This window comes from Phyllopteryx taeniolatus, chromosome 15, assembly GCF_024500385.1.
Source record: "Phyllopteryx taeniolatus isolate TA_2022b chromosome 15, UOR_Ptae_1.2, whole genome shotgun sequence".
In the NCBI taxonomy this organism is placed as follows: Eukaryota; Metazoa; Chordata; class Actinopteri; order Syngnathiformes; family Syngnathidae; genus Phyllopteryx; species Phyllopteryx taeniolatus.
This window is the reverse complement of record NC_084516.1, coordinates 17004568-17031167: the sequence shown is the minus strand read 5'-3', so window position 1 is coordinate 17031167 and position 26600 is coordinate 17004568. Positions and strand designations below refer to the sequence as shown.

Here is a 26600-nt window from a genome sequence, read left to right as displayed (position 1 = left end):
AGCGTGTCAACATGATTCACTTTTCTTAATATTTGTACCTTCAGACTCGCTGTCATTAGGCTTCTGCTTTAGCTTGATTATATTTTTCAAATGAGTATACTGGAGTTAAATCTGAATAGCTTTAACTCAGAGCCTACAGGTGCACCGAATAATTGTTAATCATCGTTTAAAAAAATGGTAAACCCTCCAGCACGAGGTAAGAGCCTGCCTTCTGTGCACTGTACGTATCAGGGCATGCCAGTTCAAATGTTAAATAGACTCTATGCATTGTGAGTACACTCAATAAACTAACCTTTCTCGGGTCACAAATAAAAGTAATTCTGAAACTACATGTGGGAGAAAATAAAACAGCGAGAAAGAGCCATCATGAATTAGCAAGGGGAAGCAATTTCCCCAGTGTATTAGCAGCTCACTGAACATCAAAATCAATTTCAGGTTTATTATCAACACAGTTACAACTCCCTCTGCGCTTTCTGTTTGTTATCATAAAACAGTCAAATATCACATTACATTTATCATTCACCCTTTAGGTATTTAAGTGTTTTTTTGTTTGTTTGTTTTTTCGCTCAATAAGATTTATCCCCCCAGTAACACGATCCGTCAAAGAAAGGCGCATTTTTTTTTTTAATTAAACAATCTATTTGTTGGTGTATATAATTATGATTTAGGATATTTTATGAGTACCACAGAAGAACAAGTGAATACCTCCTCTCAGACTTCAACATCTCTTACAAAAGAAATCAATGAGTGCCACGGGCTAGGATTACCATAGCTGCAAAAGATGATATATATATAATAAAATCCTGCATAAGATGAGCAACTCCTGATTTCAGATACTGGGCACATTCAACTTGAACCAGCAAAAATGGTATAAATAATAAATAAATAACCCTCCACATCCTGGTCATCAGCTCTTGCACCTCCTTCCCTTACCGAACAAGGCAAACTAAAACTAGCAGACATTCCAACAGATTCTTCCCTCTTGCCATTAACTTCTTAGCCGTGGCCCAATGGTTAAGATCATCGCCTGCCACCGTGGGGGACCTAGGTTCAAAACCCCGACTGGACCATCCGCCAACATCCCCCGGACTCACGGCTGTGGTGTCCTTGAGCAAGACACTGATACCCCGAAATGCTCCCCGGGCGCTTCAGCTGCCCCCTGCTCCAGTGTGTTCCACTAACATGTGTATGTGTTCACTGTGATGGGTTAAATGCAGAGAACAAATTTCGTGTGCATGCATGCATGTTCATGACAATAAAAGATGATTCTTCATTCTTAAACAGTTAACTTACAATTCCATTGTAACATGCTGCCAAATTTTGTCTTGGGTTCTCTGTCGGGCCAATTATACATTACTCGTGCACTCACTGTAGTAGTCTCGCCACGCTACACTATTTGCATATCTGTTGTTGAACAATACTGGCCATTCATGTGCCTGAGTAGCATCTGCACCGTTTGCACAATTGACAGAGTACTATCTGCCACATTTGCACAATCGACATTGTCCCAGATTATCGCATTCACTTTAAACTGCATACATTTCTTGAAGTCTTGGCGCCCTTTGCACAATGGTCATTGCACCGGACTATTGCTCTATTAGTCATTCAAACTGCCCTCATTGCTAGAGGACTCTGCATCCTTTTGCACAATTGTCAAAAAAATAAAAATAAAATAATAATACTAATAATTTGTACCGGCATTACCAGATAGCATCCTTTTATTGCTCAGTGACTGTTTTTTCAACATCTTTATTTCTCAAAAGTATTCTCTGTCAATTGACTGTCTGTTGTCGTACTAGAGTTGCTCCAACTACTGGAAAATTTCTTGTGTGTTTTTGACATACTTGGCAAATAAAGATGTTTCTGATTCTGATAATGCATATAATTATTATATTTATTTCTAACAGTATTGTTATTGTTATAGTGATAATTTTATTTTTATATTTTATGTTTACTTCCGTCGCCTGACTTCGGTGCAGGCAAGCGTGGCTTCAGTTCCCACTCAGTAACACTGTAAATGTGAGTGCCAATTGTTGTCTGTCTCTATATGTTCCCGACGACTGACCGGCGACTAGTCCGGGGTCCAGTACACCATTCACCCAAAGTCAGCTGGGACAGGCATCCTCCTGTGAGCCTGAAGAGGATAAGCGGTATGGAAAATGGATGGCTGGATGGATATACAGTATTTACTTCACCATACTGTATTATGGAGTTTCACCAAATTGTATAATGGAATAATAAATCTTTTTTTTATGGCTATGCCAGAATTTATGTAAATATATATTTTTTCCAACTTCAAATAAGTCACCAATAATAATAATAATAATAATAATAATATGCGATTGGCTGGCAACCAGTTCAGGGTGTACCTCGCCTCTTGCCCAATGATAGCTGGGATAGGCTCCAGCATGCCCGCGACCCTGTTGAGGAGAAGCAGCTCAGAAAATGGATGGATGGATAATAATAATAATAATACAATTTTAGTATGGCAATAAATAGGGTTATAGTTCATAACTAAGAAAATCAACATCCATTGTTGGACATTGAGTGGTTGCCACACCAACCTACCTTCTGTTAATATTTACATCTGATAAAGCCTTTTATTCTTACTATACCAACCATTGTGATTTCCTGGGATGGAGAATAGCCAGACTTCTTCAAATACTTCCTTTCCATTAGAGGGGATAATGGCCATTTAAGGGGGTTAGGTTGATAATATCTGGAGGGTTTTGTGAGCGTGTGTGTGTGTAGGCATGTGTGTGCGTGTGTGTGTGTGTGTGTGTGAGAGAGAGATCTACTGTAGATGACAGGCCAATTGTGCTTCCAGGCTACCGCAGCAGTTTGATAAATATAACACACTACTCGCATACATTGAAGATCACAATGAACAAACATTGTTTTGTACAGTATTTTCCCATCTTCCCTTTTAGCAGGGCTCTTGCAGTTCATTTCCTTCAGTTTTTATCATCTTTCTGACTCCCTCTGTGGTGATACCCTCAAAGCAAGTCCCTTAAAAAGCATCTACTGCAGTGGCATGGTGGTAAACACGACATGTCAGTACTCCAATTTTCTATTTCTATATACAAAAAGGCATATTCGGCTCAAGCATACAATGGCCCTTGACCTTTGAGCACCATTAATTGCAATAAAAGTATAAGTCTAATATGAATACTGTAAAATAAACACTCTTCAAACACTTTTATGGCGATTATGAATAAGGGGTAAGAAAACATATTTTTTTCTTTTTTAGCATTAATTGTCACACAACCACTAATGTCCCACATACTATAAAACACTACCTTAGAAGTGACTAGCATTATAGAGTTTACATAAAAATCTAGATCTTTACTCAGTGTGCTTCCTTTTCAAACAGCAAGCATTCATTCATCCATTGACTTTTTTATAGTGTTCGTCCTCATCACGGTCGCTGGTAAGCCGGAGCTTTTCCCAGCTGATTTTGGGCGAGACTGGTCACCAGTCAATCCTTTACGTGAGGGCTGGGCGATTATGGAAAAAGATTGATTGGTGTTCACTGACTGATTTTGAAATCACAATTTATAAACACGGTTAGTCAGAGGTCGGGTCGCGGGGGCAGTCGCTTTAGCAGGGACGCCCAGACTTCCCACTCCCCAGCCACTTCATCTAGCTCTTCCGGGGGGATCCCGAGGCGTTCCCAGGCCAGCCGAAGGATGTAGCGCCTTCTTTACCACAACAGATTGATACAAAGTCCGCATCACTGCAGACGCTGCACCGATCCGCCCCCCGTTCCATTCTTCCCTCACTCGTGAACAAGACCCCAAGATACTTGAACTCCTCCACTTGGGGCAGGATCTGATCCCCGACCTGGAGAGGGCACGCCACCCTTTTCATCTGCAAAAAAACAGAGATGCAATACTGAGGTCACCAAACCGGACCCCCTCTACATCTTGGCTGCGCCTAGAAATTCGGTCCATAAAAGGTTGGTTGGGTGATCTCCCATGCACCCACGAGGACCCTGCCAAGGGTGTAGCGCTGGTCCACTGTTCCACGGCCAGGACGAAAACCACACTGCTCCTCCTGAATCTGAGATTCAACTTCCCGACGGACCCTCCTCTCCAGCACCCCTAAATAGACCTTACCAGGGAGGCTGAGGAGTGTGATCGCCCTGTAGTTGGAATACACCCTCCGGTCCGCCTTCTTAAAAAGGGGGACCACCACCCCAGTCTGCCAATCCAGAGGCACTGTCCCCAATGTCCACGTGATGTTGCAGAGGCGTGTTAACTAGGACAGCCGTACAACATCCAGAGCCTTGAGGAACTCCGGGCGAAGCTCATCCACCCCCGGCCTTGCCACCGAGGAGCTTTTTAACCACCTTGGTGACCTCAACCCCAGAGATAGGAGAGCCCGCCTCAGAGAACCCAGACTCTGCTCTCTCATGGGAAGCCGTGTCGGTGGAATTGAGGAGGTCTTTGAAGTATTCTCCCCACCGGCTCACAACGTCCCGAGTCGAGGTTAGGATCGCCCCATCCCCACTATACACAGTGTTGATGGTGCACTGCTTCCCCCTCCCGAGACGCCGGATGGTGGACCAGAATTTCCTTGAAGAAATTTCTCCATGGCCTCACCGAACTCCTCCCATGCCTGAGTTTTTGCTTCAGCGACCACCAAAGCTGCATTCCGCTTGGCCAGCTGGTACCCATCAGCTGCCTCAGGAGTCCCACAGGCCAAAAAGGCCCTATAGGGCCACCAGGGCCAACTCACCACCAGGTGGTTATCAGATGACAGCTCCGCCCCTCTCTTCACCTGAGTGTCCAAGACATGCGGCCGCAAGTCCGATGACACGACCACAAAGTCGATCATTGAACTGCGACCTAGGGTGTCCTGGTGCTAAGTGCACGTGTGGACACCCTAATGCTTGAACATGGTGTTCGTTATGGACAATCCGTGATGACCACAGAAGTCCAATAACAGAACACCGCTCGGGTTCTGATGGGGGGGGGCCGTTCCTCCCAATCACGCCCTTCCAGGTCTCACTGTCATTGCCCACGTGAGCATTGAAGTCCCCCAGCAGAACGATGGAGTCTCCAGCAGGAGCGCTCTCCAGCATCCCCTCCAAGGACTCCAAAAAGGATGGGTACTCTGAATTGCTTTTTGGTGCATAGGCACAAACAACAGTCAGGACCCGTCCCCCCACCCGAAGGCGGAGGGAGGCTACCCTCTTGTCCACCGGGGTGAACCCCAACCTACAGGCCCCGAGCTGGGGAGCTATAAGTATACCCACACCTGTTTGGCGCCTCTCACCATGGGTAACTCCAGAGAGGAAGAGAGTCCAACCCCTCTCGACAGGACTGGTACCAGAGCCCAAGCTGTGCGTGGAGGCGAGTCCAACTATATCTAGTCGGAACTTCTCAACCTCACACACCAGCTCGGGCTCCTTCCCTGCCATAGAGGTGACATTCAACATCCCTAGAGCCAGCTTCTGTAGCCGGGTATCGGATCGCCAAGGTCCCCGCCTTCGGCCACCGCCCAGCTCGCACTGCACCCGACCCCTATGGCCCCTCCCACAGGTGGTGAGCCCATGGGAAGGGGGACCCACATTACCCTTCGGGCTGGGTGCAGGCCCGGCCACCAGGCGCTCGCCTTCGAGCCCCACTTCCAGGCCTGGCTCCAGAGGGGGGCCCCGGTGACCCGCGTCCGGGCAAGGGGAAATCTGAGTCCATTTTTTGTCGTCATCATAAGGAGTCTTTGAGCCGTGTTTTGTCTGGTCCCTCACCTAGGACCTGTTTGCCATGGGTGATCCTGCCAGGGGCATAAAGTCCCCGACAACTTAGCTCCTAGGATCATTGGGACACACAAACCCCTCCACCACGATAAGGTGACGGCTCAAGGAAGGGACCACCAAAACTTTAAATATAACTTAATAGAACAACCAGCAAATAAATTAGTAACATGTAAAATAATAATATATTAAAAGTAGAAATAAAAAACAATAAATAAAAATAAATACAGCCATGGCTAAAAACATTGATGCCTGGGGTATCTGTATTGTCTATTATATGTATTTGTTTAAAAAAAATCTCTTGGGGGCAGTGTGGTGTGATGCATGCATGGTGCTGCGTATTACAGTAAGCTAAAATAAGAGTAGAAGAAGAAAGTTTAAAAAAACAAATGTTTAGCTAGCCCCTCACTAGGGTTTTACATTGACTGATAGCATAAGCTGGCGATTTCTAAAACGATGTGTCTTGCATTTAAATATTCAATGTGAGTAATCCTTTTGCTGTGCGTGTAGTTTTACAGTAAACTCTAACTGCGGTGTCAATAAACAGCTTAAAGCACACTCAGGGAGGGCAGAATAACATGTGTCACATCCTTGCCAAAAGCAACAAAAGGTTAGTTCATGATGTATTTACAATGCAGGGACTTGCATACACAACCGGTGCCATGACACATTAATTGTTTTTCTTCGATTAGAACATTTTTATGATTGTGAGAAGCCAAAATCAAAATCACGATTCAATTTCGATTAGTCGCCCAGCCCTACTTTATGCTTACATTTACACCTATGCACAATTAAGAGTCTTTAGTTAACTTGAGAGGCATGCTTTTGGGACATGGGCGGAAGTTGGAGTACCCTAAGAAAACCTACGCAAGAACAAGGAGAACATGCAAACTCCACACAGAGACCAACAGAGATTTGAATACAGATTTCCTGTGAGGCAGACATGGTAATCACTATTACACCGTGTTGTCACAGCACAAACAAATGGACTAAAATGTATGAGACCAGAGTATACAAATCAAAATCCTTGAATTTACAACAAGTTTGGCAACACTGGCCAAGAGGTACAATCAAGCCAACAGGAATGAGAACAGAACCGGAATTAAGAACCCTATCAAAAGAAAATGTGGATTAAGCTAGTTTGATACACGGCTTTGAAATTAGAAACATTTTTAAGCATGACGTTATTAGTTAACGTTATACTATACAGTAAATATGACTAAGTACAACTTTTCCATCAGCATTAACAACAACCACTGTGGGAAGCGAGGTAATCAATTTAATCTGATCTGTGTGCAGTCCAAATTGCGTTGGACTTGTGTCCACAGAGCCATCCTAGTGCTTAGGCAATATTGTGTGGTGTGGACTCCAGAGGGTGCCACAAAATCGGGGGGAGGGAAAAAAAAATCACCTTCACAATAATTGGAAATATAATTGACTCCAAAAATAGGTGTGTCAGTTATTTAGCACAATGTACCTTTTAAATTCGTAATTTATAGCTTCTGAGCAATCAGTCTCAACACTGTATGCTAACAAGTTAATCAACCGGTTGTTATATTTCTGTAACTGGGCGGCATTGAGGGGTTTTAACTGTTATAGCTCATTTGTACAGCTTTCACCTATTCAGCCGGTGTCTGCGTTGGCCTAATCTACGCTTTTATTATTTGTTGTATTTACATCTTGCTCGCTAATGTTTTTCAAGATTTTAATAGTAAATGAAAATGCTATTCCCATTTTCCCCTTTTATGTTATAGATTTTTAACCATACTTGCTCATTGTGTTCCAGTTCAAATTGTCTAAAGCCTGTTAAGTACACAGTATTATTATTAATAATACTCCATAATTAATCCATACCATTGAATTTTAATGTAACGTGCCCCGTTTTGCTTATTGGAAGAGCTACATAATTGTCCTGCAGGCAAAGTAACGTGTCTTCCTGAGAGGCCATATGATTATGGATCAATAAAATATGTACATAAATGCATGACAGCTGCAAAATAATGCAAGTCAGTTTTTATTTACATAAACTCAATAATCTCAATTTCTATTTGCCTCGCGAGGTTTTACAAAAAAGTACAATATACTATAACAGGCGCTATCCTCAGACCAGGAAGGTGAGAGTGCAATATTTCTGTATTTCTAGAGGACAAATGAACAAGATGAGGGGGAAATACAACATAGGAGAGAGACGCATGGTTCTTTTTTGCAACTGCCGGCATGTATATTGCATTCAGATTCTCTTGTGTTCATAAATACTGCAATTGCATGTGAGTCTATTGCACACAAGCACATGCAAAGTTCGATGTGACCTTAGCGACGCTTTTAACTTTTTCTTAAAACCACAGACGTTGGATTTATGGCAAGCAAGTGTCAACTTGTGTCTGTTTTTGCATGCATGTTAGTCACGCTCAGCGCACATGCGCACATCTTGGGACAACGCGAGGAAGTAAATGAAGCCGACAGCGACGGCGGCCCTCACATGGCTATAATCACATTAAGGCGACATCTCAGCCTCTCTGACACCAGCTAAATATGTCCTAGTCAAACTCAATGCGAGACAGCATGTACAATCACACACAAAAGGGGGAGTATGCAGATTAGTCACTTATAATGGACAACATGGCATCTGAGAGGATGCTAAAGCTAATCGGAAGAGTCTGTTTTGTTGAAAAATACATGAAAAGTGCATCTTGGTCAAAATGAATCAGGATAGTTTAATTGCTGTTATGATTGGTGCTTCATTGAACCCTTAAGACATCCTCGGGACATTATCAGCTATAATTCTTTTTGTGTGTGTCCTTTCATCGTCATTTTGGCTATATGTTGAATGAATATTTGTTAAATTAGTAGTCATCACTGTTCCGTAAATACAGTAATCCTAAACTGGCAAAGCTACACAAAAACAACAATTGGTCATCTTGTTTAAAAAAATAATAAAAATTAAATCTATAAAAATGTAATTTTTGATCACACAATTATCTTCACGCAATGTAGTCCTTTAGTTAAAATTTCACTTTAAACTACTCACTGTCAATTTTTTTTAAAACATTTTTATACAGTATTTGTCCACGAGAAAGCAGAACTGTTTCCCATTCATTGTAGATCTTTTACCGTTTTCTGAAAGGGTTCCTTGCTACTGAAATGATAAGTGTGTTTCAATATTGATGCTGCAAAATGTTGCATATCTGTAAGTATATGGATATTTAAAAGCCCTCTTCGGAGTTAACTTGTTTGTAGGTTTGCTTGCTGTTACATCTGAAGAGAATATGGTCTGCTAGGACTGACATTTAATTCAAAAACAGGTTGTATTTTCACTTCTGTACTTGGTAATTCCAAATCTAAATCATAGAGGAGTATCGGAATACAAGCCCTTCTTTTCTTTCTTTTTATTTTTTATTTATTTTAACACTAGTGACATAATCAACATTTAAGACATCTTGAGGACATTTTGTGCTATTCAGTTTTTTCACAAAGCCATTTTAGCTATGTTTTTTCACCAATGTTCCTTGAATAAGTCGAAAAAAGTCTAAACCCAAAATGACATGTTCCACTGAAAACCATTTAAAATATCACTTTTCTTCACATACACAAATATGTCAATATTTCTATTTGGACAACTGGATTTCAATTGTTTTGCTAATGTACTTAACCACAGATTTTGCCTTTCAATGCATGCAGCAAAATTTTACAATGTTCAGCAAGGGTGCATCACTACAAAGTAATATGTACGTCATTGTTGATGTTGGATAACAATGTGTATGTGCAAGTAAGCATATGGATATTTAAGTACCTTTGAGGGTTAATTTGTTTGTAGGTTTGCTGGCTGTTACAGCTAAAGGGGATCTGGTAAGACTGATATCAAACCGAAACATGGGTCGTTGGGGACCATTCGGGGGTTTCCGATCCACAAAAGAGGATTTAGGGTAGAACCGGTGTTGACTTTCTGGTGTGTTGTTGTGCTGCTCTGCATATTTGTGCAAGTGTGATGCCCAAAGGTATGTCACAGTGGCCGCCCACTCGCAATCCTCCACTGAACTGGCTTATTCAAAACAAACTGTTATCAATTCTACATTTTCCCGCTGTTAGTAAATTCTACTGATGTTGAACGTTTGAGCAAACATCACTGATATATTTCTTCATCCAGATCTATGAGTTGCTGCCTTTTATGTGAAAAGCTAGAGGGCTGAACAACATGGCTGCTTTGCCACAATATTTTGTATTTTGTTTCTCTCTCCTGCAGTGGGGGCAAACCTGAAAATGTTGTCAATTTGCCAAATGTCAGGCGTAAAGTAGAAAACCAGTGAGGGAAAATATTTAGAAACAGTAAAACCACATGGTAACGAAGATAATTACAGCTGAATTACCGTAATTTCTCATGTATAATGCACACCCATGTATAATACGCACCCCCAAAGTTGACCTCAAAATTCTGGAAGACCCTTCTACCGATGTACAATGCATTTTTACAATGCATGATTTTGCTTCTACCCAAATGACCAAAACATGAAGTATTATCTGTATTTTGTTAGTTTTTTAAAAATAATTATTCTGAAGTTAAGCACTTTATTTGTAATACTTCCTTTTTTATTTACTTGGTCTTATTTTGAAATTCACAGCTCTACTTTTATTTAATAAATGAGAAAACACATTTGTGCTCATATATTTGATTGCCCAGGCAGAATTTGCAACAATAGATTCAAACTTCAACGCCAGAAAAATTAAACAGTTTATAAATAGAGTTGGAGGGCAACAGTTTTTTGTTTATTTTTATCCTTGTGGTATCCTATCCTATACGCAGGTGAACAAAGTACAAAGATTAGATATTTTTGGTATCGAGGTTTGCACTTACTAACAACGCTGCCTTATTTGCAATATAGTTGGTCTCATTTACATAGTGTTTCTGTTTACACTCTCTGTTGGTTGGTCACTTGCTGAACGATTTCATAAATTTTCAATTGTGACATCGTCTAACGTGATCAGTGTGAATTTAGGTAATAACCACATTGCAGCATTAAGACTGCTAAAATGTTATAATGCCCACACCATGGATTTTAGAGCTCCTACCGCAGTAGAAACTTTTAAATCCCGACTTAAGACTTATTTCTACTCTTTGGCATTTAGTTAAAGTACTGGGCCTGTTTTACTTCTGCTTGTCCTATCTCCTCTTCCCTCATCTCCTGCTCAGAGAAAGGGCTAGGTGATGATGACCAAATCTGAAGCTGTTGCTCTTTGGATTCTGCACCAACCAACTGGGAAAAGATCTGAGTTGGACCACTTCCCCTGGAGTCGTAGCTATGGAACATTCCACTCTGACCGACCGGGCCAGGTCCTCAGGCAGACCCACCGAAGGTGTCTACCCTGCGGCACCTTTTTCCTTTAAATGGACTCTTTCGCCCTCTTAATGAACATTGTACAGCAACTTGCCATCATATTGAATATTGTGCAGCACCAGAAGATTGTATCTGATGTTGCCCACTCGATATCCATTTCAGCCTGGTCATCCTGGAAGTGGGATCTGCCCCATTTGTGGTACCTTCTCCTTCTCCCGCCAAATGGGGTCTTGAGTTTTTCTTTGCAGTATTGACAACTGACAATTGATCATTGACAACTGTGGGCCTGTGAAGCCCTTTGAGACACTTTTCTGATTAAGAGCTATATACAAATAAATATGATGTGACTTGACAATGGAAAAAGCCAAGTGTCCCTCATTTCTGATTCATTTTTGAGTCAGGGTAGAAGAAAAGTTTCCTAAAACTGTATGCATTTACCCCCTCTTTGCACTGTTGTTGATGGAAGTAAATACCATGCAAACAACAACAACAACCGAACATCTGTTATTATTCATCCAATCCACTAATTTCTACTGTTTCGGCTCACAGGTGAGCGGGAGCTTATACCGGCGGACTTTGGGCGAATGTCTGAGTACACCTTCGACTGGTCACCGATCATCCGCAGGGCATATGGAGACAAACTACCATTCACTTTCTAAAACACCAATTTGAAGGACATTTTCTTGACCTCTTCAAGTATTCAGATAAATGGAGCCATGATAAACTGGTATATCATCCCAAATTTATGAAATTACTCACCATAGCATGATGCTTGCGCCCTCCTGCGTCACTGTCGTCGCAGTGTACCATGGCCTAAATTCAGTTTTGTTTTTTTGTTTTTTTTCCTTGGGGAGGGGGAGTTTCTTGTCAAGCACACCCCAAAAGAACAATCTTGTTTTAATCTGTCCACAAAATGTTGTGCCATTTCTCTTCTGTCCTGCCAAAACGTTCTCGGGCAAATTGTAACCTCTTCATCATGTGTTGGTATGACTCTTACATGATAAGCGGTATATAAAATGAATGGATGGATGGATGGATGATCCTGGGCTGACAGTTCACAGGTGCCACAAGTTGGTCGTGACACGATGCAACACAAATGTGAAATAAGTGAGTGAGTAAAGTATTGATCTTATGACACTTGTATCAAACAATATCAGTTATTAAAAATTATTCAGATTGAGCCTCTACTGTGGACTTAGCCTACAGGTATACTGGCTTGCAACCTTGCTGTTGTTTTTAGTTTATCTAAAAGATGGCACAACAAGAAACTGGGTTAAAACATGCTGACAAAGGAGTGAGAATTTGTCATCCCAAAGCTAAATTCAAAACCAGTTTTAATGACATCAGAGAAAGGGCAAGCTAACAGCTGCAGGGCTAAGCTGAGCAGACAAAACTGGAGTTTTCCAGCTGAGCGACTGTTGAGACATGCTGTCCTCCTAATGCATACATTACACCTGCTTAACTTGGTCCTTTGCTATATAAGGGGAATTATACTGCAGCACACTTACAGCTGATAAATTCCCGTTACTACTCGGAAGTATAGCAACAGAAATCACCAGCCACTTCTGTAGACAGCAATTGGGCCAAATGAAGGCCATTAGTGACACAATAACAGTTTATTGTGTGATTCTGATTATTGACTCAGCCCACCCCCCTACACATCATATCCTTGCAATGCCGCCTGTTCCTCTGCCCACTCAAATGCTAAGTATGTTAGCTATTCTCCTGTGCAGATTACCGTTTGATTTGTCCTTGTTCCAAGTGACATTAATTAACAACGAACTGCAGTACACAAAACGTTGAAGAAAACTGAAGAACACATTTGATAACTTCATGTCCTACCTCTGTTGTGGCTGGGGACCCTCCGGCGGCCAGTAGATGAGCTGTGGATGACGTGCTGGTAGCGAGAGATGTCTGGTGGAGTTTTGGGAACACGGAAGCTGGCCTGGAACCGCTGCATCAAATCTTCCACTACCTCCCTGTTCGGGTCAATGGCTGCAACAAAGAATGGCAAGAGTGAAAACGTCAGCTGCATCGTAACACTTAGCACCAGTGAAAATATGTTTTTAAAAAAAGTGTGGGAATACTCCTGAAGTTCTGGGACATAATGAAAATAACTTGTTTTAGGAGATATTAGGAATGGGCGCATCATATGCATCACGACCAACAGCCTCCGCAATTAAAAAAAAAATAAAAACATAAAAAAAATCTAGTTTTCAAAGGATACCATCAATTCAATATTGCCTCAACGGTTCCTGTTGTGGCTCAGTCTCAGTCATTCTGATTGATGTCTCCAGAAGACTTTGCTTTGGGCAAAGTGACTGTATAGTTGAGAGTGTGAGAGAATAAAATCAGCTCTGCTCACTTTCCTTTAAAATAGAAAAGATATAAAGGAAGGGTATAAAAGTCAACTGCCATACTGCACTGATCTTACCAAGAATAATGGCGAGACGTTTGTGGTGTTCGGCATCCAAAAAGGCCGGGAATGCTGACGACATTGCACTTCATGCAGGTATTCTTTATGCGTTTCATGGCCTTACATGACACGGGAAGTATTAATAAGATACAATAAACCCTCAAATAGTGTGGCCACTAATAGTGACGTTTTCCAATTATCTGTCGGGCGCGTTATCCAATGAAATTATTGCCACCGTCAAATAAACACATTCTTTTCAAGTATGAAAAAATGGTACTAACTATAATTAACTCAGTTCATAGACTAACATCCACACACAAATGTTGCCACCCATTTGTGGAGCAGTTAAGGCAATATTCTCTGCATTGAAAGATGGCATATTGTATCTATTCAAACATCTAGGTAAAGAGTTGAACAGATGAATAGACGAGTGGACATTTACGTTGTGAATGGGCTTCTTGCTCAGAATTAAATACAATCTTACATAATGAGGAGGCATTGTCTTTTCCAGTGATTATTATTGCAGTAAACTCTGACACACATTCGCTCCACAACATTGTGTCAATGGTTATGTTCCAGGAAGATATGTAATGTGGTTCTTGGCTTGGTGATGCCTCCACAGGTGAAAATACAGAGTGTCCACAAACACACTGCCTGATTTTAAACAGATATAAAATGAAACTTAATTGTATTATTTTTTTCACACATAGATACAGATGCATGATTTCATACAAATTCATGTGGTCCAGGGTAGCATTACAGAAACTCAACGTGCGCCCCTCTGGTGACTGATCACTCTGTAAACATTGATGCAATATTCTAGCTCTGTCCACTCTCTACAACATATTAATCGATCAATCCATCAGACTATTTATATAGCACTTTTCATTAAAATGTAGCAAAAAGTTCTTTAAACAATAAAAACAAGCAAAACAAAACAAAGCCTAATGACATATACACACACACGCACGCACACGCATACGCACACACACACACACACACACACAGATGATCTCACACGTTAGAGTATGCGCACTGAAAGAAGGCAGCTAAAGCGAGAAAACAAAATCAATAAAAGCAGGTAAAATATAATAATAAGAGCAATAATAAAAGCAATGTAAAAAACAACAGAAAAAAATAATAATAACAAAGATACAATGTCTAAATAAAATAGTTTAACGTAAAGGTAAAAGGTTAGTATTAATATGAGAACATAAAATTAACGACTAAAGTCTGATAGGTAAGATGGCCTAAGATCATTAAGAGCTTTAAAAAACAAAAAATCTTAAACTCAATCCTAAAGCACACAGGTAACCAGTGCAGAGACTTTATTATCAGTGTAATGTTTGAGCTCTGTTTCTGGTCTGCGTTAGCACTCGTGTAGCTGAGTGTTGCAGTAGTTCTTTTTCGGAAGACCAGAAAGAAGAGCATTACAATCATCAATTCTACTGGTAATAAAAGCACAAATTAGTGTCTCTGTTGGCTTTAAAGAGAAATGGATGCACTTTGGGAATGACTTTGAGATGGTAAAAAAACATTCTTTGTGATTTGGATGTTAAAATGACAAGTCTGAGTCAAAGAACTCACCTAGATCATTAAAATTAAAATTATTATTTCTTTCTGTCAGTGCTTCAGGACTGATAACCTAATCTTTTTTGTCCTGGTTGAGCTGCAAGAAGTTTTCCGCCATCCATGACTTAATGTTTAAAATACAAATAAAAGGGGAGTTTTAATATATGGAGTGTCTCATTTCTCATTTACATGAGAAAGGACCGCCTCCTCAAAACAGGCTAATTTCAGAGAGGCAAGAATGTGTCTGAATTCTGATGTAATTCTTAATACTTGGGGTTGATTTCGATTCCGAAAACAATCTGACAAATGCAAGTCAAGATACCTGGGAACTATTCTAAATTATGAAAAAAAGTCGCAAATATTAATATAATGGGAATGTTGTTTTATATGACTCCAAAAATGTGTTTGTACACCTATATTTTAAAACTCTTTTAAAAAAAAAAGGCAAATCATTATAGTAACAAACAACCCAACTTCAGTCTAATTTAAACTGTGTGCTGAGTGTTTTACATTTGCACATTCAAAACAACATCACTCATCAACTCTTTGCCAACCCCCCTCAGCTATCATCAACATTTTTGGATTTGTATATCTGACAAAAGAGGGTTCTCTCCGGGAATACTGGTGATACAATTTGGATCACAATCAAGCATTCAAATAAGTATAAAAAGGCAAAGGAAAGGGGGAGGTAAAGAGGGTAAACTGTCCCACTGTGACACTGCTACATAACTCATTTAAACCAGACATTCATTTAATGGCAATTATTACAAACAAACTCTTCAGACTTTGACATATTTAATGTATTGCATTCGTTAATTATACAGGATTGAAAAATGTCAATTGTCATTTAACTAAGGTTATGAGGTTAATATCCTATTGTACTGCAAATGTAGGTCCGAGAAATAAAACCAATTGGAGCAGTTCCATAGCAACATAAAAACTGTGTGGTACGCATTACGATTGTTAAGTAAAATAATAAAGTGATAATCATAATTTTCATGGGAGCTAAACATTTAAAAAGAAAATTTGGAGATAAAATACTTCAACAACCAGTCCAGTTGCCTTTGATTCAACTTTTGTGGATGACCAATGACAGTTATGTCAAGGTGAATACTCATTCTTCAGTGGCATATATGTATTCCATTTCCAACAAACAGCAGACCCTTACAATGTGCACAGTTGGACAGTCAAACAATTCAGATTCTGACTTGAAAACTTGAAAACATGCTCTAAAAGTCAAAGAAGAATCCGGAAAAGAACGGAAAGTGGAATGCATTGCTTTTCTGAACTACAAATCGAATTTATCACCGAATGTCATGCAGGCTAATGTTTGGTAGTTTTATTTTGAACAGTTACTTATACAATTGTGCACTTAACTGACAATTAACAACGGACAATGAACAAAGCTAAAATGTTTAATTTAATTTTTCAACTCAGTACCTGCTGAGTACATTCTATGATGGTGGCATTCAACCTCTAGGTCAGATGAATTGTACGAACATTATTTCTTGACTGAAATATCAATCTGAAATGTGAGAAAGTTGAACTTCAAATGAGGACCCACTGAAAATTGGATCAATTGGTTCTTCACATCCTCTGTGGTGAAGAAATTATTCTGGTTTCTTGCATCAGACAAAACAGTGTGCATCAGTATACTGTAGTATACTTACTACAATGGTGTTGCATCAACACAAATTTGGTATTGATTCAGGCCTTACCACTCGCAGATAAAACGCCCGAAAGATGCATCTGACAGTATAACATGAATTTCAACTCCCATTATGTAGTGTGCCGCTGTTTATGTTTAGAGCAAACCTGTCTTTCTCCTTTGACTCTGTGGGGAGGCATGTTTCTTTCCCCAGCTTAATAGGAAAAAGTGAATTCAAGAAAAAAAAAAAAAACGTTCCAAACTGACAGATGTTTTAGTTTTTTTGTGTGGTAGAACAACTTTGATGGCTTGGCAGTGACTAGCTTTTTGCTGCTGGCGATGTTCTAAACTGAACTGCAAGCGTACCGGTACCGGGGTTACAAACAAGGGTTAGTCATGTGGAACAGAGGAGCACTTGCAAACATAGGACACATGAACCTTTGCTTCTATTTTCTGGCCCGACTATAGGCTGCTAGACCAGGGATTTCAGCTCATGAACGCTCTTCATACCGAACAAGCCCATCGCTGCAAAGACAGCATTTCTCTCAAGACATAATGTACATCATTATCCCTTAGTGAATGTGAAGTCTTTGTTGAAACCCATGCTACCCTGTGTGAATACTCCTGTGCCAGGTTGCTAAGTGATCCAAAGGCTTCCAGATCAGGGAAGAAGGCTAAATGGAGGGCACTGTGTTGGGTAGTTTATCTACAGCAAAAAATATGACCGTGCGCATACAAGCTTCTACAAAGCCTTTGCAATCCGTTACTCAATACATCCCCCACTGCATCACAAAAACTATTTAAGTATTTACATAACTCTTCCCTTACTGTCATTCGAGGGATTCCGAGCTGAATCCTCCTGATTTATAGTTTACTTTCTCTTGTCCAGATCTGTTGATAGGTTTGCAAACAATGTGCCTCCCTTGTTGGGTTCACGTTCACATGCAAGCTAAGGGCCACATTTGATTTTTAAAACAAACGGAGGGACAAGGCCACGTGAAAAAAAGCAGCACACATAAACAAAAAATTGCTTTGAATATTTTCCGATCCTTTACAACTTTTGAAAATGGAAATCCCCCCCGCCCCCCCCCCAAAAAAAAATATTTCTACTAAACAGTACTGCTTGGAGCAAAACAAACAGCTACAGTATAAGTTGGATTTAAACAACACCCATTTTAACACTGTCCTTTCACCTTTAGTACATATTGATATACAGTATTTTTTTTATATTCTGTACGTTGATTTGTACAAAAAAGCAATGGCAAAACAGGAACAATCTTTGACATTTTTCTTAGACCCAATTTTATCAGTTTGTTTTGTTATCCTGATGCTACGGTTTGTTGCTCCAACACAATTCATCCAGCATCCGTCCATTCATCCATCTACCCGTCTATCCGCCCATCAATCATCAATAATGCTTATCCTGTGAAGGGTTGCGGGGGGGGGCTAGAGCCAATTTCAGCCTACATGTCACTGACTGACGGATATTGTTTCCACGGTTCTTCCTTCCAGCAGAGTGAATGATACAACCCTGCTCCACGAGAATACCCTTTTATGTGCATTATTAATATCTGTTAAATATCTGTTAAATACTACCGGTGCCATAGTATTCGCATCTGTATTTAAATATCCAATATGTGCTACTTTAAGCAGGTATATACCTCTGAAGTTAACCAGCAGAGGCATCGAAGAAGGCTACTACAAAGAATCAGGTGTTATTATGTTTACATCTGATACAGCTATGCTTGCACAGCTCCAGGAAGTGTTGCTTCATCTGATAAAAGAAAAAGACACATGAACTAGCTGCCCCCAAAACAGCATAATGAACAAGACTCTGAGAATGAGTCTACTCAATCGCTAATGTAGCCGAAGGGAATTTCTGTCTCCCGAAACTGAAACCTTTGACCATGTCTCTCTCTCTCTTTCACTCGCCACTAATAGTACTTGACCCTTATTTTTCTCTGACTCAGGGAGGAATATTTCCTCTCCAATGAACATCAGAAAGACGAAGTAACAATCAGAAGTTTTCCCACAAAGCCTTGCACCCTCAGGTATGTTGAAGCGGTTAACAATGTGGCTCAGAATCTGGATTATAAGTGCTCTAAATTCACTCATCTACAGGCTGACGCTTCGAAGGAGCAGGAGCTCTCGAGAAAAACGTCCTGGTGATTTCATGTGTTATTCTGCATGCCCTGTTAAAATTACATAGACACAAAACAATGAAAACTTCTTTTAAAAGCCATATTTTTTAACAAGTATCTCCTGCCAGAATTGTCCTTATAAAACAACACATACGCTTCAGACCACACCAATGCACACGAGGAAATCTGATCACTGTCACATTGTTTTAATGGGACTAAGTGCTGACGATCTTGGCTGATAAAATTAATATTTAGAAAATGTTTTTATGGAATGTATGTAAGCTTGTTTTTACTCAGCTGAGTGTGATTGATGCATGTGCTGTATGGTTCAAAACTGAATGACTGCAATTACAATGTAAATTACAACTAAAAGCAGCAATGAACGGCCCCAAGCAAAACACTGCCCTTTTTCAAGGTGAATCCTCCAATTGATGTCATGTACCATCCACATTACATACCATAGGTTAAAAAAACAAAAAAAAGGCTCTTAATTTAGTGTCGCCCATCTGTCAAGGATACCTGGTTCTAATTGGGGCTCATTTGTGGAAATTCCCAGAGTATGAGTCCGGTTGAGGACCCACACAAGGTGATTCTATCATCCATCCATTTTCTGAGCCGCTTCTCCTCACTAGGGTCGCGGGCGTGCTGGAGCCGATCCCAGCTGTCATCGGGCAGGAGGCAGGGTACACCCTGAACTGGTTGCCAGCCAATCGCAGGGCACATAGGAACAAACAACCATTCGCACTCACAGTCATGCCTACGGGCAATTTAGAGTCTCCAATTCATGCATGTTTTTGGGATGTGGGAGGAAACCGGAGTACCCGGAGAAAACCCACGCAGGCACGGGGAGAACATGCAAACTCCACACAGGCGGGGCCGGGGATTGAACCCGGGTCCTCAGAACTGTGAGGCTGACGCTCTAACCAGTCGTCCACCGTGCCGCGTGATTCTATCATTTTAAGAATAATAACACACAGTATAGTGACTTTTGAGGAATCCTGTATTACTGACAAACATACAGAAAAAAGTAATAAAAATATCCTACCCACCTCCAATGAAAACGTTTTTTTTTTTTCTAATGTGACTGTCAGAGTAGAAATGCTCACTTAAAGTCAGAGTGAACATCAAAGGAAATGTCATTTATGCCTGAATGCCAATTTAAAAGGAACTCTTCTTTACATCCATACTTGTCTTGTTCTTATCCGCCTTGGCTGGCAGCTGAGCACCATTTGTATTCATGCGAGCGGATGTAGCCACAAGGGAAATGACGGGGGAGGTTTCTGAAGATCATCGGTTCCCTGCTGTTTTAATTTAAAAAATTAAAATAAAAAAAAAAAAGCTGCTGGGTGGGGGGATAAAATGAACCTGAGAAATTACATCTTCAAAAATTTCTTCTTTTAGTGTTGCGTACGTTTCACACATGCGCACATAACTCAAGTACAGCAATCAGGTTGCATCAGTGTTGCCTTGTTTTTGTTCTCTCCTTCACGGCTTGCAGAGCAAATGATGGCAGAGTCGATCAATAAGGATGAAATGCGGGTTTCAAACCAAAGCATTTGATTCCCTATGTGATTTATCCGACATGCCATTGTTCCAATAGGAGAAGACGAGTACAGCAATCTGAGGAAGCATTGACGCCGCCGCTTCCCGACGTGACAGCTACATGAAAGCAGGATAAGCGGTGAAACAGGTGCAGACAAAGACAAAACTGTTGGGAAGACAAAGGATGCATGATGAATGGGGAGTGTCTAAAAGAGACGGGAGACGAGAGATGAGGGCCAAGCGGTGTCAAGATGAGACAGCGCAAGCGTTGGCGCAAGCACGGAAATGCAGTCAGCCTTGCAAAATATATGTGGAGTTTTGAATTATTTATCACCCACCATCGGCTTAGTGAGTCCTGTAAAGTGGGGAGTATTGGGCCAAACCCCAGACTCTACCTCTAATCCTAAACCCTAACCCTAACGCTTGCCTCAACTCCTAACCCTAAACCCTATTCCTAAACCCATGGCCTAGGTTTAGCACTAACATCCTACCTCTAACCCTTACAAAATGATAATAAAAGATTACTTAAACTACTACTTCACTTTATTTCTTAAAAACAAAAAATGGGAAAAGTAATTTTAAAAGATTCACAGGGATCTAGTACTAACCAAGTTAGTTTATTTGCTTTTTATAGCCACAACTTGACATTTACTCATAAATTGCAGATGAGTCCTAAGAGATACTGTTGCGAGAACATATTACATACATGCTATCTGGCAACCCTGGAAGCCCATGCACATCTAGCTCCCTTGGGCTGTAGGTAGAATAAGGAGTAGGGAAGAACAGAATAGGCCAGGGTCGTGTGTCTATGCTTCAAATTGCACACTGTCAAACAAAGGAAGGACTGCAGACAGCCCAGTCCCAATCATGTTACACTACAAAGCAAAACTTGTGTCTGGAATTCTCTCGCTGACCTCTACTTCTAATATTTTTATGGGTTGTAAACTGGAAACTGACATGCTCCAAGGCACCCCAATGCTTTTTGGTGCCACTGGGGAAAAAAAGAAGACGATGGAGAGGATGTTCTGTACCAATGCTGGCACTCTCTTCCTCTTCTTTTATGTGCAGACAGCTAACCCCGCCACTCCCAATGCATCTTTCACAGTGACGACTGCTCACATGTCACACATCAGAGAGACACTGTGTTCAAACAGTACTTTGTGGAGCAGTAAAGGCAATATTCTCTACATTGAAAGATGGCAGATTGTGTCTATTCAAACATCTAGTATGAAAAGTTAGGTAACATTAGAGTCCACTTGCTGTATTCAACTTCTGGACATTATTTGGAAATACAGGACGTCCTCATATTGCCACACAGGATTTCTGGACTTTCTTGCTTAATTGTTTATCTAAAGCGCTTCTTCACCACATACTCAGTTTAGCCAAGCAGCAAGCTCAAGGAAGAGTCATGGTTTTCCAAAGTTTTCCATCCAAACATTTCTGCCATTTAAGAATTATTGAAGCCAACAAGCCCTTGGGAATATTAAATCCAGATGTTTTTTTGCCACAATCTTGTAATTAATCTCAAAAGACTTCTTTTTTTACCACATGGATTGCTTGTTTTCTGAGTTTTTGCTGCTGTACTAGCTCAGCTCTATTACTGACAGCACTAGGGTCTCCTATATTTACTTCTTGCATGTGGCTGTTGGCCTCTTGTAGAAGACATATTTTACCCAAGAAGACACCAAGGTGAGTAAGATAACTAAGCGCTGCAGAAAAATACAGAATCGACTAAAGCAGCAATTCAGTAGAAATCTTCCTATACTTCTGAATACCCAGCAAAGACCAGTAGTGGTTTACACCACCCATATTGTATCGCTTGGAAGAGCAATTGATCAGCTATTGCAAATCTATTCTGTCTGGGATCTGGTTTTGACAATGGAAAGGAGTTACAAGCGAGTAAAACAGCGACAAGTTGATAAATAAATATATATATATATATATATATATATATATATATATATACAGTGGCTACGGAAAGTATTCAGACCCCCTTAAATTGTTCACTCTTTGTTATATTGCAGCCATTTGCTAAAATCATTAAAGTTAATTTTTTCCCCTCATTAATGTGCACACAGCACCCCATTTTGACAGAAAAAAAACTGAAGGGGAAAAATGAACTTAAATGATTTTAGCAAATGACTGCAATATAACAAAGAGTGAAAAATGTAAGGGGGTCTGAATACTTTCCGTACCCGTATATAGACACCATCCTATGCTTTTGTCATTCTGCCGCTGCTGCAAAGCATTCAATTACAGCGTCCCGTGTCAAGTTGACATGTAGCCTCTGTCTGCCGGCTCGTGCCTCCACTTGGATGTCTTAAGGGTCTCCCCGCTGTCTATGTCACATGGATCCGGTGCTGTCTCTCGCTAGCTTCTCTCTGCATGAGGCCACAATAAAATATGAATGTGTCCCTAAAATGCTGCTTAAGGCAGCCGAAGACAGGCAGAATCTTCAAAGTGATAAACACAAATTATCGCAGCTCATTAGACCCTGAGTGTGATGAAGGCCAACACAGAATGACCCACTAGAGGAGCTAACACTTGAAATACAAGCTAATCATCCAAGATGTTTCATTGGATTTATGGGTTTTTAATGTCTTTTTTTTGTTTGTTTTGTTCTCGTTTTATTGTATTTGTAATTTTTTGTTGTTGGTATAAAGGATTGTGGCTTGTTAAGGCTAGGAAATGAGGCGCTCAAATAAATGAGCCATGATTTGCCTGTTTTTTCGTATGAGTCATACACAGTGACAACAAACATGTAAATTGTCATCTTGACGGTAAACAATACAACAATGATGCATCCGGCTCATATCAGGCTTCTATCGTTCTGTTCCTCATTACGGGTAAATGAAGCTTATCCCAGCTGACTTTGGGAAAGAGGCGGGAAAAACCCTGGACTGGTCGCCAGTCCGTCACATGGCACACATACAGTATACAGTAGATCAAGAGTCATTCACACTCACATATTCAATTAACGTAACAAGCATGTTTTTGGAAAGTGGAAGGTTGCCATAGTACCCGGAGAAAAGCCACGCAAGCACGGGGAGAACATGCAGAGCTGAGATCCAAACACAGGACCTCAGAATTGTGAGGCAGACATGCTCACCACTAATGCAACTGCTACCCATGATAAATTATAAAAAACTAATTTTTGTTTTATGGTGTTTTCACAGAACATGTAGAATTGTGTCCACAACAGAAAAGTAAAGTAAGTATTAAAACACATTTTTATATTCCAATTGTGTGTTTTTCAGGTTAAATTTTCTAGTGCTGCATGTCCACCATATTTGTGTTGGTGTTTTATGGCAGCACATGGTACGCGTCTTATTTCATAACCTATGTTTTCATTTGATTGAGTTCGATTTTATTCAAGGAAGACTCATGTTGATGTGTCACAGTTTGGAACTTTGGACGATTTCCTGAATAACACTGACATGGAAATATTGTTTTTATAATAATATGGCTCGTATCCATTTTTAAAAAAGAACCTTATGCTTTATTGACTATGCATGTCTTTAGTGTTACATACTTCATGTTTAATCAGAGCCCCTTTGGGTAAGAGAGTTAATAAATTAAAGTCCATTTTGGTGTGGAGGGAGGTATTTTGCTGATGCCAGTGGTTGAAGGGAAAGCAGTCAAGCATAAACCATAAATGTTCAGTCTTACAGTAAATGGGCATGCAATTTTTATGGCCTTTGTAAGTGGCACACTGCAATTTTAAAAGTTAAAGGGATTGAATGGAGCGGCACGGTGGACGACTGGTTAGAGCGTCAGCCTCACAGTTCTGAGGACCTGGGTTCAATCCCTGGCCCCGCCTGTGTGGAGTTTGCATGTTCTCCCCGTGCCTGCGTGGGTTTTCTCCGGGTACTCCGGTTTCCTCCCACGTCCCTAAAACATGCATGAATTGGAGACTCTAAATTGCCCGTAGGCATGACTGTGAGTGTGAATGGTTGTTTGTTCCTTTGTGCCCTGCGATTGGCTGGCAACCAGTTCAGGGTGTGCCCCGCCTCCTGCCCGATGACAGCCGGGATAGGCTCCAGCATGCCCGCGACCCTAGTGAGGAGAAGCGGCTCAGAAAATGGATGGATGGATGGATTGAATGGACACGTGCCGTTCTCATACGTACCGTATGCAGATGTGGGCAGTATGCTGAGCAAAGCCCAGTGACTAGGAGGTCTTCCGTGCGTGACAGCCAAACACTGCTGAGCCCATTTAGCCAAAACAGCAACACATCGTCAGTCTCACAGATGGTGTGGAGACTTACTACATATTGTAAACATGTTCCCTGTGTAGTATTAAAGTCCCATTAAAGTGGCCCAAAAAATTTATTGTAAAGTTGACACACCACAGACAATAGTGTTTTTAAAAAGCTTGCCAAATTTGAAAGAAAAAAAAAAAAAAAACGTAAAATAATGCTCTGAAATCATAAAAAATAATGGCCGCCCTCACGCTGCTGGACTGTGTGGGCCCGCGTTTCCGCTGAAAGACCTGGAGACATTCACTTGTATGCTGTGTGCTCAAGTCTCTGTATTCACCTACAGATTGAATAATGTGTGCCGCTTTGGTTATGGTTAATGAACAGTTAACATTCCCGTGTTTCTGTTATGCGGGGACCCACACACAACAACTCCGAGCGAGGTGTTAACGTATTAAATGACCCCGACACGGTCAAGCGAGCTCCTTAGCTCACTAGTTCACTAGCCAAAGTTAACCTTTCCTTAAGTCTCTCTGATGTGTGGATCTATGTGCGACGCATAAAGCAAGGCTGTGGAGTATTGGACGGAGCCAATGCCAGTCCACAAACCTACTAGCAGCTAATACGTACTAGCCTAGCCGATAGCAGCAGGCCACTCCGTAGTGGAGCGGTCTAACATGCCAGAAACGATATCCCCCAGCCCTCTTTTATCACAGGGCTTGATTTTATCCACGCCCATAAAATCCATCCAGTTCAGATGGTGAAAATGTTTTTAGCTGTAGCAAAACAATTTAGAAGTAAATTGTTCTCCGTCTTTGCATGTTTTCAACACTTACTTTCAAACATATTTATTGTGTTTAGAAACAAAACACGAACATGACTTTAGTGGGACTTTAAAGATAATCTTCCATTATTTAGAGACAATATCTTTAATGATGATTAGCATTCCAGTAAACCATGATGTGGTCACTGCCACAATGTTGTGTGCATTCATGGCTATGATTTAGGAAATTTGCATGATTTGACTTGAACAGCTTGCCTGGGCAAAGATTCCAAGTCACTTTCAAGTGATGGCCGATGGTCTGGAATGCCATCAGGCAGTGACAATGTCATGCAGAAACACCCACATCCCCTACAGGTGTGATGCCCCTGGGATCATGTCAAAGTCACAGGGTAAGCAGAGCTGCATTGCATTTTGTAACTATTCAGATTAGCATCTGCGAACAGTGTTAGCTTCTTATAAGCACCACATACTCCACTTGATTGCTCGATAACGTTGTGTGTGAGGTCAGGTGTTGGGACAGGGGGAATATTTTTGCATTTGGTGATGTGACCATGTGCCACATACACACAGTGTAGTATATGCCTAAAAGGAAAAAAAAATGCTTGTATTGTCTTTATGGGCAGTCCATTTTTTTCCGCCAGCATTAGATGGAGAGGAGACATTAGTAGCTCGCAGATAACATTAGTAGTCGACTACATTGTCTCTTTTGCCTTTGTAAAGATTTTACAAATATTTTCCAGTCCATGTAAAATAATAAGATGGTATTCACTGTTTGTGTATTAATTGCTTTGGAGTCCTTTGAGCTCTATAAAATAACATTGCCTGAGGGAGTGAAATATGGCTTGGTGTGAAAGATTCCAAAGTCAACAAGAAATGTTGTTACTGGGGAACTTTCCAGAGCATGTTGCAGCGGAAATGGAGCGCAGAGACATTATGCAAATATAATTACAATGCGGTGCCAATTTACATGAACATGTTCTTCCACACTTGCTGTGCCACGTTTTCTGGCAAACTGCAAAAAGGACACCTTGTGGCAATGGCTTTCTTCTTGCCTACCTGCCATAAATGTTGAATTTGTGAAGTGTAAGACTAATTGTTAAGTTGTTGCATCATAATATTGCATTCGGATGAATGAACGAGGGAGAATAAGAAATATACTTAGCCAAGCATGGCATAATTAAGGTGAGCTGCTGATCACATCAGCCTCACTT

General features: G+C 40.8%; 1 protein-coding gene across 3 annotated transcripts in view; it reads right to left on the bottom strand.

Annotated features, from left to right (window-relative positions):
* Positions 1-26600, bottom strand: part of LOC133490224 (astrotactin-2-like) — a 286520-nt gene that overhangs the window by 154278 nt on the left and 105642 nt on the right. For all 3 annotated transcript variants that reach the window (XR_009792133.1, XM_061800017.1, XM_061800018.1), the window contains exon 4: positions 12931-13083. Coding sequence is in view for 2 of the 3 variants with exons in the window: in XM_061800017.1 (XP_061656001.1) it covers positions 12931-13083 (153 nt within the window). In the remaining variant the exon portion in view is untranslated. The remainder of the gene's footprint in view (positions 1-12930; positions 13084-26600) is intronic.